This window comes from Bos javanicus, chromosome 20, assembly GCF_032452875.1.
Source record: "Bos javanicus breed banteng chromosome 20, ARS-OSU_banteng_1.0, whole genome shotgun sequence".
Taxonomy (NCBI): domain Eukaryota; kingdom Metazoa; phylum Chordata; class Mammalia; order Artiodactyla; family Bovidae; genus Bos; species Bos javanicus.
Genome location: NC_083887.1, coordinates 39,076,474 through 39,090,136, shown reverse-complemented (window position 1 = coordinate 39,090,136; position 13,663 = coordinate 39,076,474). Strand labels below are relative to the sequence as shown.

Genomic DNA, 13,663 nt, shown 5'->3' with positions numbered 1-13,663 from the left:
GGAATAATCCGAGAGCAAGTTATGTGTGTAAGGCTCCTTTACCTCTAAATACTAAAGTATATATTCCTTAAGAATAAGGACATTCTTTCACATAATCACAGCTGTCAGCTTCAGGAAATTTAGAACGCTGATGCAGTACTTTTCATTTACTACCCATATTTCACTTCTGTCAGCTGATTTCTTTGTTAACGTCCTTTGTAGCATTTTCCCAGCTTCAATATAGGATCTAGTGTAGGATCACGTATTATTGCATTTATTTATTTGGTCTCATTTAATCTGAACCAGTTCCCTTGTCTGTGCCATTGATGGTTTGGAAGAGTACTGACCTTCCAAATGTCTTTTTAAGCAGAGCATTTCTCACTTGGGGTTTGTCCACTTCCTCATGATTAGATTCAGGTTGCTCAGTCCTAGCTAGAGTGCTGTGCACACCTGTGTTGCTCTCAGGGTTTCTGTCTAGAAGCACAGACGGCTGCCCGCCTCATGGCTGGTGACCATTTTGATTATCCAGTCAGGGTGTTGTCTTATTTTTCCACTGTATAGTTAGTGTTTTTTCCCTTGCAGTGTTTTCCCTTGTAGCATGTTTAATATGTGGGGAGACACTTTAAATCCCTGCAAATAATCTTTCTCTTGATCAAAATTTTCTTCCTAGATTTGGCATCTATTGATGGTTTCAGCTTGTGCCTGTCTTCACTAGAATTGTCTCAAAATGAGGCTTTTCCGGTGCCAGTGCTCCTGCATCATAAGTCATCGTTTGACCTGCTGTACATGAGAGCACTGATCTGCATGTCTGTTGTCAGAATGAATTTAGAAAGTTTGTTTCAGTATGTTAAATTCATCATTGCCCTTTTCATGCTCAGAATTTCCCAGGTGTGTTCAGTGACAGTTCCGTCAACATGACTCCTTGTCCTTTGACGTGTCTGAGTCATATTATTGAACACTTAATTTCCGGCACAGAATGTTCCAGTTTCTTCTGAAAACCTCGTTCTTAAAGAGAATTTTAGTGGGAACGAAAAGTAGGCAATCCCCACTACAAAATCCAGCTCTGAACAGGATGCGATCCAGTCCTTTAGGGTTGTCAGTTTTATTGTGTTAAGTGTTATTTAGCTGCCCGTGGGAGCACTGAGATAGACATCGCTTACATAGTTTCACACAGAATGATGGAGATGCATCTGAACTTATATTTAGGGTAGTGGGAGAGAGAAGAGAGACCCTTCTTGAAAAAAGCAAAAGGACATAAACTACTCTTATACTTCAAGGCCTCACATCACCATTTCTGAGATCCAAGGGGGCTCCCTTTAAATGTTAGAATCTTGCTTTGTGATTTTCCACTTAGCCATGCTTAAGTGATTAAGAGAAAACAGTGATGAAGGTTTGAATTCTTAGAATGGGAAAAGAAAAATATAGAGAATTTGACCTAAAAAAAAAAAGATAGGAAGAAACTATGTAGATAAGAGTACAAAGGGAAGGGAGGGAGAATGCTGGAATACAGGGAAAAAGAATAGTCATGGGCTTCCAGTGTACTTAAATGCCTAAGAAATCCCCAAAGGGTTCTGTCTCATAGTATCACTGATGATTTGCTTATTAGTTAATGGGAAAAAAGTAGATTTCAGTTTGGTTGTATTCATCCAGCGACACAGTTGGGCATCTGTGAATTAATCTCCTTGCAGTCACTCATTTCAACTTGTCCTTTCAGTATGAGGAATCATGAAAAATCAAAGAAGCATCGGGAAATGGTTGCCTTGTTAAAACAACAGTTGGAGGAGGAGGAAGCAAATTTTTCAGGACCTCAAACTGACGAAAACAGTCTGAATGCCAATTCAGAGGAAGAGATGGAGGATGCGCCAAAACAAAAGTACTTCTAAAAATGTCACTAGACCTACTTAGCCCATTTAGAGATTGCATTTAAATGCTGTTTTATTGCAGAGAAATTATTCTGTTATGCTAATACTGTCTGTGTTTCTTCTAGTTAAGAGAACTTTCAAGTATTGAAATGGATAAAGACATGATGTCAGATATAATTTTTACAGACTGTATTATGACTATTAATAGCAGTTTTATAACTGGCTGATATGCTAATTACTATCAATTGAACTACTATTATATTTTTCTAAAATGATAATGTGGGTATTTTTCTTTTAATGCTTTCTGATACTCATCATTTTTTAATATGTTAGTCTTTGTATCACTAGTATTTTGGTATTTTTTTCTTTTTACTTAGTCACATATTTGACATTTTGATCTATGTTTGTTCTTAGGCTTTCTAGAAAACAGAAGAAAAAGAAACAGAAACCAGCACAGGTATGTTGAAAAAGTTTTATTAACATTCAATATCAAATGTAAATTGGAGTGCTCTTGTTTATTCAGTGTAAGCTGTATTAAGGAGAGGAACTTTCACACCCTAATTTCATATTGATTGTAAAACAGATTAAAAGGAGCTGAAAATATTTTGGTTTTTCAGTGCTTTGCCCCATTATACGGGCTTCCCTGGGAGCTCAGCTGGTAGAGAATCCACCTGCAACGCAGGGCCTTATATGTGTGGTCAGTTCACCTAGTTACTGTTCTCTGTGTTTAAAAAATTTGCATGTGGCATTCTCATAATACGGGTTAACTGAGGGATCACATTACAAACATCTAGACACATGTGACGGTAAGATTTTTAAATCAAGGTAGCCATTCACCTCATAAATATATTAAAATGAAAGGATTGATCATTTGTATATCCAAGTTTATTGTGCCAACAATGTAAATGAGATTATGGAAAGGGAAAATTTGCTTTCCTACTTCTGGGCATGTATCTGGAGAAAACTCTAATTTGAAGAGATCTATGCACCCCAGTGTTTATAGAAGCACTGTTTATAGTAGCCAAGACATGGAAGCAAGTGTCCTTCAATAGATGAATGGATAAATAGGGTGTGGTGCATATACACAATGGAGGAGTATTCAGCTATTTAGAAAGAATGAAATAATGCCATTTGCAACAATGTGAATGGACCTAGAGATTAAGTGAAGTAAGTCAGAGAAAGATAAATATCATAAAGTATCACCTATATGTGGAATCGAAAAAATTATACAAATGAACTAAACAAAAACAGACTCATAGACATAGAAACCAAACTTATAGTTCAGTTCAGTTCAGTTCAGTTCAGTCGCTCAGTCATGTCCGACTCTTTGCGACCCCATGAATCACAGCACGCCAGGCCTCCCTGTCCATCACCAACTCCCGGAGTTCACTCAGACTCATGTCCATCGAGTCAGTGATGCCATCCAGCCATCTCATCCTCTGTCGTCCCCTTCTCCTCCTGCCCCTAACCCCTCCCAGCATCAGAGTCTTTTCCAATGAGTCAACTCTTTGCATGAGGTGGCCAAAGTACTGAAGTTTCAGCTTTAGCATCATTCCTTCCAAAGAAATCCCAGGGCTGATCTCCTTCAGAATGGACTGGTTGGATCTCCTTGCAGTCCAAGGGACTCTCAAGAGTCTTCTCTAACACCACACTTCAAAACCATCAATTCTTCAGCGCTCAGCCTTCTTCACAGTCCAACTCTCACATCCATACATGACCACAGGAAAAACCATAGCCTTGACTAGACAGACCTTTGTTGGCAAAGTAACGTCTCTGCTTTTGAATATGCTATCTAGGTTGGTCATAACTTTCCTTCCAAGGAGTAAGCGTCTTTTAATTTCATGGCTGCAGTCACCGTCTGCAGTGATTTTGGAGCCCAAAAAAATAAAGTCTGACACGGTTTCCACTGTTTGCCCATCTATTTCCCATGAAGTGGTGGGACTGGATGCCATGATCTTCGTTTTCTGAATGTTGAGCTTTAAGCCAACTTTTTCACTCTCCACTTTCACTTTCATCAAGAGGCTTTTGAGTTCCTTTTCACTTTCTGCCATAAGGATGGTGTCATCTGCATATCTGAGGTTATTGATAATTCTCCTGGCAATCTTGATTCCAGCTTGTGTTTGCCAATGGGATTAGTGGTAGGGGGAGGCAAATTAGTTGTTTGGGAGTAACATATATACTGTTTATAAAATAGTTAAATAACAAGGACCATTATATAGCACAGGAAACTATATTCAATATCTTATAATAACACATACTGGAAAAGAATTGGAAAAATATATATGTAACCGAATCACTTTACTGAAAACCTGAAACCAATACAACATTGGAAATTAACTATAATTTTTTAAAAGTGATTAAAAATGGAGTATTTGCTTAGAAACTTGTAGTGATTGTGATTCTTGAAAAAAATGTTACTCAATAAGTCAATAAGTCATTTAAATATTTCACCTTGGGGGTTCATATTGAATTTCTATCTTAAGAATCATTATTAACTAAAAATATGTTGTAACACAACATACTGTGTTACACATACATGTTGTTAATATATGTAACACAATTTTTTGGATTTTTGAACCTATAAAAACAAAATGAGCTTGTCCATTTTACTAAGGATATTTGTTGATTCTACAGGGAATGAAATTGATTTCTGTTCTGTTTTAATGTGATCTAATTATGTTAGCTTATATTAAGTAGTAAATGTTAACTGTAGTTTTTTTAAAAAATTGGACGTGTTTTTATGAAAACTTAGGTATGCACTAATAATTTTTCATAAAAATTTAGATTTGGCTTGTCTATCCAAATGGTTTATGTTTGATAATTTTTAGCTATTTTATGGGCTTCCCTGGTAGCTCAGCTGGTAAAGAATCCACCTGCAATGCAGGAAACCCTGGTTCGATTCCTTGGTCAGGAAGATCCCCTGGAGAAGGGTTATGCTACCCACTCCAGTATTAGGCTTCCCTGGTGGCTCAGTCGGTAAAAAATCCATCTGCAGTGTTGGAGACCCGGATTTGATCCCTGGGTTGGGAGGATCCCCTCCCTGGAGGAGTACATGGCAACCCACTCCATTATTCTTGCCTAGAGAATTCCCATGGACAGAGGAGCCTGGCAGACTACAGTCCATTAGGGGTAGCAAAGAGTCAGACACGACTGAGCCACTAAGCACAGCACAGCTGTTTTATATTTCAGAAATTATCATGACACATTAATTAATCACTATTAAAACTGTGACTTGGAACTTTTTGCCTCAGTTATAAAACCACACAGCAAATTGTATGTTACTTTTATTAAATGATTCATGTCATTTTCTACCCAAGACTTGCTAGTCATTAGTTTAGAACACTTTTTTTCTTGTGTGCCGGAACCACTGGAAAAGACAGAATAGAGAGGAATTTATACCCAGTAGGTCCTAAGAGTGCAGCAGTAAGCACATATATTTGTATTCTCTTACCAAGGAAGATACTTGTTTGCTGCTGCTGCTGCTGCTAAGTCGCTTCAGTCGTGTCTGACTCTGTGCGACGCCATAGATGGCAGGCTCCCCCGTCGCTGGGATTCTCCAGGCAAGAACACTGGAGTGGGTTGCCATTGCCTTCTCCAATGCATGAAAGTGAAAAGTGAAAGTGAAGTCGCTCAGTCGTGTCCGACTCTTAGCGACCCCATGGACTGCAGCCTACCAGGCTCCTTTGTCCATGGGATTTTCCAGGCAAGAGTACCGGAGCGGGGTGCCATTGCCTTCTCCATACTTAAGTTTACCACCCCATTTTTCTCCTCCAAAGGTGTATGTATTCCTTGATGATACCTATGTTTTCTGATTGTATCGGGGAGAAAGCCCCAGTTCAGATCTAGTTTTCTGTAGCACTTTTCCCTGGATTTTTTCTAAGTTCTTTTTGAAGGGAAAGGTAGTTTGGAGACACATACAGGTAGATAAAGGAGCAGAAAGCAGCAGAAACTAAGAATCATGAAACTTCAGGTTGGGCGTTTTCTGTATTGTCAAAAAAATTTGCATAAGCCAACAAGGATTGTGAAAGAAAACCTCAGAAAATTGAAATTGAGTGTAAACAAATAAAACCCTCTTGCTGACAACAAGGAAGAATTAATGCAAGAAACTTTGAATGCAGCACTCTGAACACCATCCATGGGACATACTCTGAAGACAAAATTAACTGCAAAAGAAAAAAATCTTAAACTTTACTTAGATATTTTAGTGATATTGGTGTGATATTTCTGAAACTATTTTATGTGTATTATACGATAAAGCAAATAAGTAAATGTACTAATGTTGTCGGGAAACAGATTCTCTTGTAGGAGAAGGGAAATACAGGTATAGATTGAGGGAAGGAGAGAAGAACACCAGTGTACTACTGGAATTGGAGGTATGATGTTAAAAAAATAAACAAGACACAAATGCTCAGTATACGCTGAGGGCCCTGAAGCAGTGATACCCAGCGGCAGTGAGCATGTATAGTACACACATCTTCGTTTCTAAGCCCCCTTCCCCAGTAAAAGGAGTCAGGATTTGGTCCTTGGGAAAATGACTAATTCTAGGGCCGAGACAGAAAGTACAAAGTGAGCCTGGATTATCGATGCTGGAAATAAAGGGAGTATTCAAAAATTATGGGAATAAGTCAGAAGTATCCAGAAGTCAGCTTACGGGCTTGCCAAATATGAGAAATTTTGAGTCGTCAAAAAGAATGGTGACAGATTTTACATATTGATTTTATTTAAAAAAAAAATCACGAGTCTATATTGAGCCTTAAAGAAGAGAGTTGGAGAAAGGAGGCAGATGGGAAGGCATCACTCCAAGAATATGAATTAATACAAATGCAAATGGCAGGACTATTCTGGACCCACCAGTATAATAAATGGTTCACATAAGAATCATCAATAGATGCTAGATCCTGGGGGTAAATAGTTATTAGGAAAGAAGATACTGATATACTCTGCTTATTACTTATTAAAAAAGGAAAAAGGTGCTTTATAGTAGAAAAATCCAGCAATAACCATCTTAACCAAATGATGAGACTTTAATCACTGGAAAGTGACACTTTGCTTCCTGATAAAATGTACTGAGGGCACAGCATTATGTCTGTAACATTCCTGCTAGAAATGTTTAACCTAAATTTAATCATGAGGAAGTAACTGTTGTTGAGTCACTAAGTTTTGTCTGACTCTTCTGCAACCCCGTTGACTGTAGCCCACCAGACTCCTCTGTCCATGGGATTCTTCAGGCAAGAATACTGGAGTGGGTTGCCATGCCCTCCTTCAGGGGATCTTCCCGACCCAGGGATCAAACCCGCATCTCCTGTGTTGGCAGGCAGACTCTTTGCCACTGAGGCACCAGGGAAGCCCTGCAAAAAAGGACATTACTGCAATACATATATGGATTGTGTAACAGATAATGACAGTGTTAAGTTCTTGGGTGTGAAGAGGGAACTGGAAAGGAAGGAGAATGTTCTTAGGACAGACATGATATCTTCCTGCAGCTTGCTTTTATAGTTCTGGGGGCGGGAATCAAGGGGGGACATTTTGCAGAGAAAGGGAACAAGGGGAGAGAAGAAGGAGAAAACAAATGTGGCAAAACATTACCTGAGGCAAAAGCAAGCCAGAAGATACATTTGTCAGGTGTTTTTTCTTGTATAATGCCTGTGTGTTGCAGTTTTCTTTTTTCCAATTGTAAAATAGTTGTTCATTGCCTGATCATTTGGAAATTATGGAAGACTATCAATATCATCCCTAATTCTGCCTATGGATATTCCTTAATGTTGAATTAAGTTGTAATCAAAGGTTATATATAGTTTTCTCTCTTCTGTTTTTGCTAATGTGTTCTTTTCCCACATAATTGAATCAGTGTCTTTGGAAATGTGACTTTGAAGAGCTCCATAGTTTTCCTTCATTTGTTCAACCATTCACTTACTGAATATTTGGATTGTTTCCAATTTCCCCTAATTTAATATTTCTCTAATGGACGTTCATATTCTTCTTTTCTGCCTCTCCTTTTTATACCTTGAAGATAATCCTCCTACTAGATTATATAGGACATGACCATTGTTTATTATAGCTGTTTGGTAACATAATATAAAAAACTAGTGGTATTATAGTATTTATTTTATAATGGCATACATGTTTTCTTACCTAGAACTATGATGATAATTTCAATGAAAATGGAATTGGAGAAGGAGTAAAGATTGACCCGGAAGATACCAACCTAAATCAAAACAGTGCCAAAGAATCAGAAGATAGTCTCCAAGAAAACGTTGGGGTCACAGAGACTGTGGAACTGTGCGATGACCCCAAAACTGAGGCTAAAAGGTAAGACAGAGTCATGTGTTGTTTTCTAGTTACTTAATACTGGTAGTCAGGATGGCTTTTCATATATCAAGTAAAACACCCTTTCCCATGATGGACGCTGGGAGTTGGATGTATCTGTGACTTGTTCTTACACATGTGTGTCTACCAAGGATGATGTTGGAGGGAGATTGCTAGACAGTGTGCTCAGACGTTTCAGCAGCATGGCCCAAAGCAGAAAGGGGTTTCATGGACCGAGTTTCTGTTTTTCTCATCCTGGTGAAGTCCTTATTTTGTGCTGGGTCAATAGTCCTTGGTGAGGCTACAAGGCTACAGACAAGGCCATGCCCCACTCACCCAAGCATCACTGCCCGAACCTCCACACTCAGGCAGCCAGCCTGCGTTCGGCCCCAGCACAGGGCATCAGGGTGGATGTGCCAGCTTGGGGCCTTCGCTGTCTGGATGCCCGGGAGTCATGGTGCTGCCCACGCCTCCGGGGTTGGCCAGGGAGAGGTCTCACTCAGGAGATGAGTGGTGTGGGTGCCTTGAAGACTGGAGAGTGGAAAGCTGGAAGAGGGGGTTGTAGCCACTCTGATGCTTAGTGTGTGTCCCCATCTTATACACGAGGAAACTGAGTCTGGGGTAAATGACTTGCCCCAGAACAAAAACTGGTAAGTGGAAAGGCTGGCTGACTACGTGGAGGACCCAGCTCTGCTAGTTCCGTGGTGCCCTGCTGTCCTGTAAAGATCCCTCGGGGGCTGCTTGGGCGCATGAGGGGTGGACCGAAAGGTGGGGTTCCAGGCCCCTGAGCACCTCCTTCATCTAGAGCTGAAGTATTTTTATTTATTTTCCATATGACTTCTGTGTGGGTTTCACTGGGGGAGGAAAAGGGTTACTCAGTGCTCACAGTCAGACTTTGGCAACCACTAATAAAATTCCATTTCCTCACTTAATGATGTGAGAAAAAGAATCAGAATTCAGGTGACCTCTTCCCTGCTGAGGAGTGGCGGAGCTGGGGTAGACGCCCCACCAGCCCGCGTCCCCCTGCCCAGTATCCTGATGCCCAGTGCTTTTCTGCAGGTCCCCTCTGCTGCTTCTCGGCAGTGCGTAGACACTAGCCACCTACTACGTGTGTGTGTGTCTGGAGTGCATTTTTTTTCTTCTTACGTATGTTTTATTAACATTGACATACAACATTATTTTAGTTGCAGGTATATAACAGTGATTTTGACATTTATATACATTACAAATTGATACCACAATAAGTCTACTAACTGTCTCCATACAAAATTAGTGCAATTTTCTGGAGTATATTCATATGAATACATTATATCTCCTCTAAAGTACATTTTAGAAATAAAGTCTTAGATACTAACTTCGGAGTTGTAGCTGTCTTTCATAATATGGTAAGTTCTTTGGGAATAGTATCCTAAATTTTCCCAAATTAGCCTAAATGCTAAATATTGTTGGATATATTTGTGGCCTCTCTGATGTTATTTTGTAAATTATTTTGTAAATGTTGAATCTTTTGCCTTTTATGTCATTGTGTCTTTTTCTTGATATTCTCAAAGCTGGCTGAATACTACATAGGATTGTGTTACACTCCTTATCTGCATCTAAAAAAAGGTTTTATTGTATTTATTTTTGGCTATGCTGCATCTTCATTGCCGTGCGGCCTTCTTCCTCTAGCTGCAGGGAGCGGAGGCTGCTCTCTACTTGCGGTGTGCGGGCTCCGCATTGCAGCGGCTTCTCTCACTGTGGAGCCTGGACTCCAGAGTGCTTGAGTAGTTGCGGCACGTAGACTCAGTAATTGTGGCTCCTGGGCTGTGGAACACAGCCTCAGTCAGTAGTTCCAGCTCACAGGCTTAGTTGCTTTGTGGCATGTGGAATCCTCCGAATCAGAGATCGAACCCATGTCTCCTGCATTGGCAGGTGGATTCTTTACCACTGAGCCACCAGGGGAGCCCCATTTGTCAGCATCTTTGAATGTATAGACCACGTAACTTAATACAGACTCCTAGGTTCTGACTGAAGAACTGTATCCTTATGAAGTGCTTGACAGCATTTTAAGTCATTGGTTATAAGCCATCCCATCTGTTCTGTAAACACAGTTGCACTCAGTTTGGCTAGCACCAATGAGGGGTATGAGAGCACTGAGGAAAATGAACATTCACGTAGCAGAGTAAGTGGAGGGATGTTCTGGAGTTAAAGCAGAACAGGAGGAAACTGAATATACCGACTGGCAGTCTCTGGATTATAGAATACAGGGGAGAGAAACTCATCACATCCACAGAAAGACATCATCTTTTAATAAAATGCTTTACATGTAACAAATTTAATTATATGAAAGTGCATTGCAGTGTCTGTTTTTCTCATTTCACTTTGGAACTGGTGAAATGTTTATCATCAGCTGAATCAGGTTTAACAAGTTGTCTCTTAATGTCATAGATTATTTGTGAGCACTGCTGAGCACTGCTGGTTGGCCATGAAGATGGTTTGCTTCAGTAAATGGAGTATTAAGTACTTACTTTTTTTTTTTACAAAAGTATGCTGAATAAAAGTTCAAAGATATTTTAGAGGGCTTGCTTTATCTTGTGTTTCAACTTTTAAGTAAATTCCTTATTTTTTGTATCAAATTTGGTATTTAATGTTACCTCTAAAGTTGTTTTTTAAAGTTGTTCATTTGAGATGTGAAAATTAATTCACTTGGCCATTAAAATGAATGAATTTTTCTTTAAAATGCATGTTACTCTTTTGAATCTTCTTGGGTTCTAGATGACAGTTGAAAGGGCGGTGCGTTATTATTGAATTAGTCTGAATTCTTTCATTTATTTTCCAGTGTTTCTAAACCCAAAGGAAAGAAAGCCAAAGATACTAAAAAGTCTGTCAGAGTGCCTGCTGAACCACAGACAATGGTAGGTCCAAAGAATATTGGCAGCTTTTCAGTGGACCTTGTTGTTTAAACAGTGTAATCTACATTCTTGATTCTAATCTAAGGATTTAAGTGTGTACCTGGTGAACCCTTCACCTGCTGCATGCGATGGCTCCATCAGCGGTTTTCCTTGATGAATGGAAAATTTATTCCGAATATATGTGCCACTGACGTTTTTTTCTTTATAGTAAACAGAGGCACACTGAACATATCAGATTATACCAGAACAGTTACTATTGTGTTTTCATTACTTTGAAATCCGGGGCCTTATCCTTATGGCGTGTGCTCTTGAATTCTCAGGACCCTTAGAGTTGATGGTATTGCTTAATGGAACTCAGCTTCCAAGAACAGTTGCCTCTGCTGAGTCTGTCTTGTTATTTTGCAATTGCTTGATATTTAATCTCAACATGAAAACATTGCTCTCAGATAATAACACTTGCTTTTATTTATGATTTTTTTTCCCCCCCTTCTCAGAGTGATGTGCTTATCAGCTGTACAACCTGCCATAGTGAATTTCCATCCCGGAATAAACTTTTTGATCATCTAAAGGCCACTGGTCATGCAAGAGCACCTTCATCCTCAACATCTTTGAACAGTGTAACAAACAGTCGAAACAAGAAAGAGAAACGTAAAAACAGATAGAAATTCTGCCAATGCTTTTTTCTTTCAGTTGTCTCTAGCTTTTGAAACCAAAAACTGAACTGAAGTCATCTAAAGAGTTAAAATTTCAGTGATCTGCAATTTATTGCATTGTGGAAAATTATTTTTTATCCTGTAAAAACATTTTTTTTTGTTTAATATATATTTTTTAAACGTCATTAGTGACTGAATTCTACTTTTGCCATCTGAAATTGACTTGAATGTCCGAAAACAGGTAAATATTGTAAAGTATGCTTTCTTGACTTTTGTTGGCTCATGTGGACAGAAATGTACAGGGAGAATTAAATTATTTTAACACATACAAATTCTCCTTTCTGCTTTATTTTGTGAATTTCACATGAAGTATTTTTATATGATTCAGTGCTTCTGTGTTGTTCTGCTTCATGATCTGTTGATGACTCAGATCATTTTAAAATCGTCATGCATTTTTTTCCACCTGATACCATGACTCCAGTTCTGATTTTAAAACCATTTCTAAATAACTTGTTGTTGATTAATGCATTTCCCCCCCGGAGGATAATGATAAATGGAAACTAATTGAACATATACGGTTGTTTTTCAACAATAGTATTTCTTCAAGGTATATCTGTTTAACTTGAGATTTTACTAGTAATTATCAATAGGATATATCTTTTGGTTTTGCACCCTGATTTGACTCATAGAGTTGAAACAAATTAATTCATAAGGTGCTTCCTCCTCATAAATGTGCACAGTGGCAGGTATAAAGCATGATGAATTCAGGTGGCCCATGGTTCACAATGAATTCTGACTCTTTAATAGAGAATATTCTTCCTTAGATTTTTTTTTTCACTGTTTTCAGAAGTTTTTTGTTTTTTCATCATTCAATGGAGAGAAACTTTTTAAATGAAAGATTGTTCTCCAGGGCTGCTATTCATGCCATCTGTTCTTTAGGAAGGATGAATATTAAATCAAAAGAAATAGGGAGAATCTTTATGAGTGTGGTCGAGTACATGGATCAGTGACGAGTCAGGTTTTAGGATGGATTAAATAGGCGGTGTTTTTAGCTGAACTTGAAAGTAGTTTTGAACTCACTCACTTTGAAATATATACTTGCTGTTCAGTGAGGTTCAGATCAGATCAGATCAGATCAGTCGCTCAGTCGTGTCCGACTCTGCGACCCCATGAATCGCAGCACGCCAGGCCTCCCTGTCCATCACCAACTCCCGGAGTTCACTCAGACTCACGTCCATCGAGTCAGTGATGCCATCCAGCCATCTCATCCTCTGTCGTCCCCTTCTCCTCTTGCCCTCAATCCCTCCCAGCATCAGAGTCTTTTCCAGTGAGTCAGCTCTTCTCATGAGGTGGCCAAAGTACTGGAGTTTCAGCTTTAGCATCATTCCTTCCAAAGAAATCCCAGGGCTGATCTCAGTGAGGTTAATTCTCTCTATATATCCTTGAATCATCAAATGAACCAATCTTTAGTTATGCATAAACTCTAAAACAGGGTCCCTGATGGCAAGTTTTTATGAACTGTTCATGGATGATATTGATGATATGGATCCATTTTGTGCGATGGACTTAAAAATATGCATTTTTGGCTGAATTTTTTTATCTTTTTCATTTTAGATAGGTGTTTATTTTCTTTACCTTCTCCTCTATCTAACTTATTGCTAATTCTTTCTAATTGTTTTCCTTCATTTCTTGGTCCCTTTAGGGGAAATACCAGCCAGTTTTCTGTCTTTGGTCTTTTCCTCTCAAGTTTCATCTGAACACTCACCATCTTCCTGTAATTTGAGCAAGATGAATTGGTCATAATCATGAATAGGGATATTAATGAACGGGAGGGCGTATTAGTCACAGGTTATTTATCGTCAGTAAAGAATTGGATGTCATCTGGGAAGGCAGATAGTGTCCTGCAGATACCCTTCAGACCTCCTTTGCTTTCCATGCAGTCACCAACCCTGCTGCTGCTGCTGCTGCTAAA

At 39.1% G+C, this 13,663-nt stretch overlaps 1 protein-coding gene across 1 annotated transcript in view; it reads left to right on the top strand.

Annotated features, from left to right (window-relative positions):
- DNAJC21 (DnaJ heat shock protein family (Hsp40) member C21) overlaps positions 1–13,282 on the top strand; it is a 28,301-nt gene extending 15,019 nt beyond the window's left edge. The window contains exons 8-12 of the mRNA XM_061393766.1: positions 1,694–1,852; positions 2,256–2,298; positions 7,978–8,150; positions 10,966–11,041; positions 11,533–13,282. Coding sequence (XP_061249750.1) covers positions 1,694–1,852; positions 2,256–2,298; positions 7,978–8,150; positions 10,966–11,041; positions 11,533–11,700 — 619 coding nt within the window. The 3' untranslated portion in view covers positions 11,701–13,282. The remainder of the gene's footprint in view (positions 1–1,693; positions 1,853–2,255; positions 2,299–7,977; positions 8,151–10,965; positions 11,042–11,532) is intronic.
- Positions 13,283–13,663: the final 381 nt, after the last annotated feature.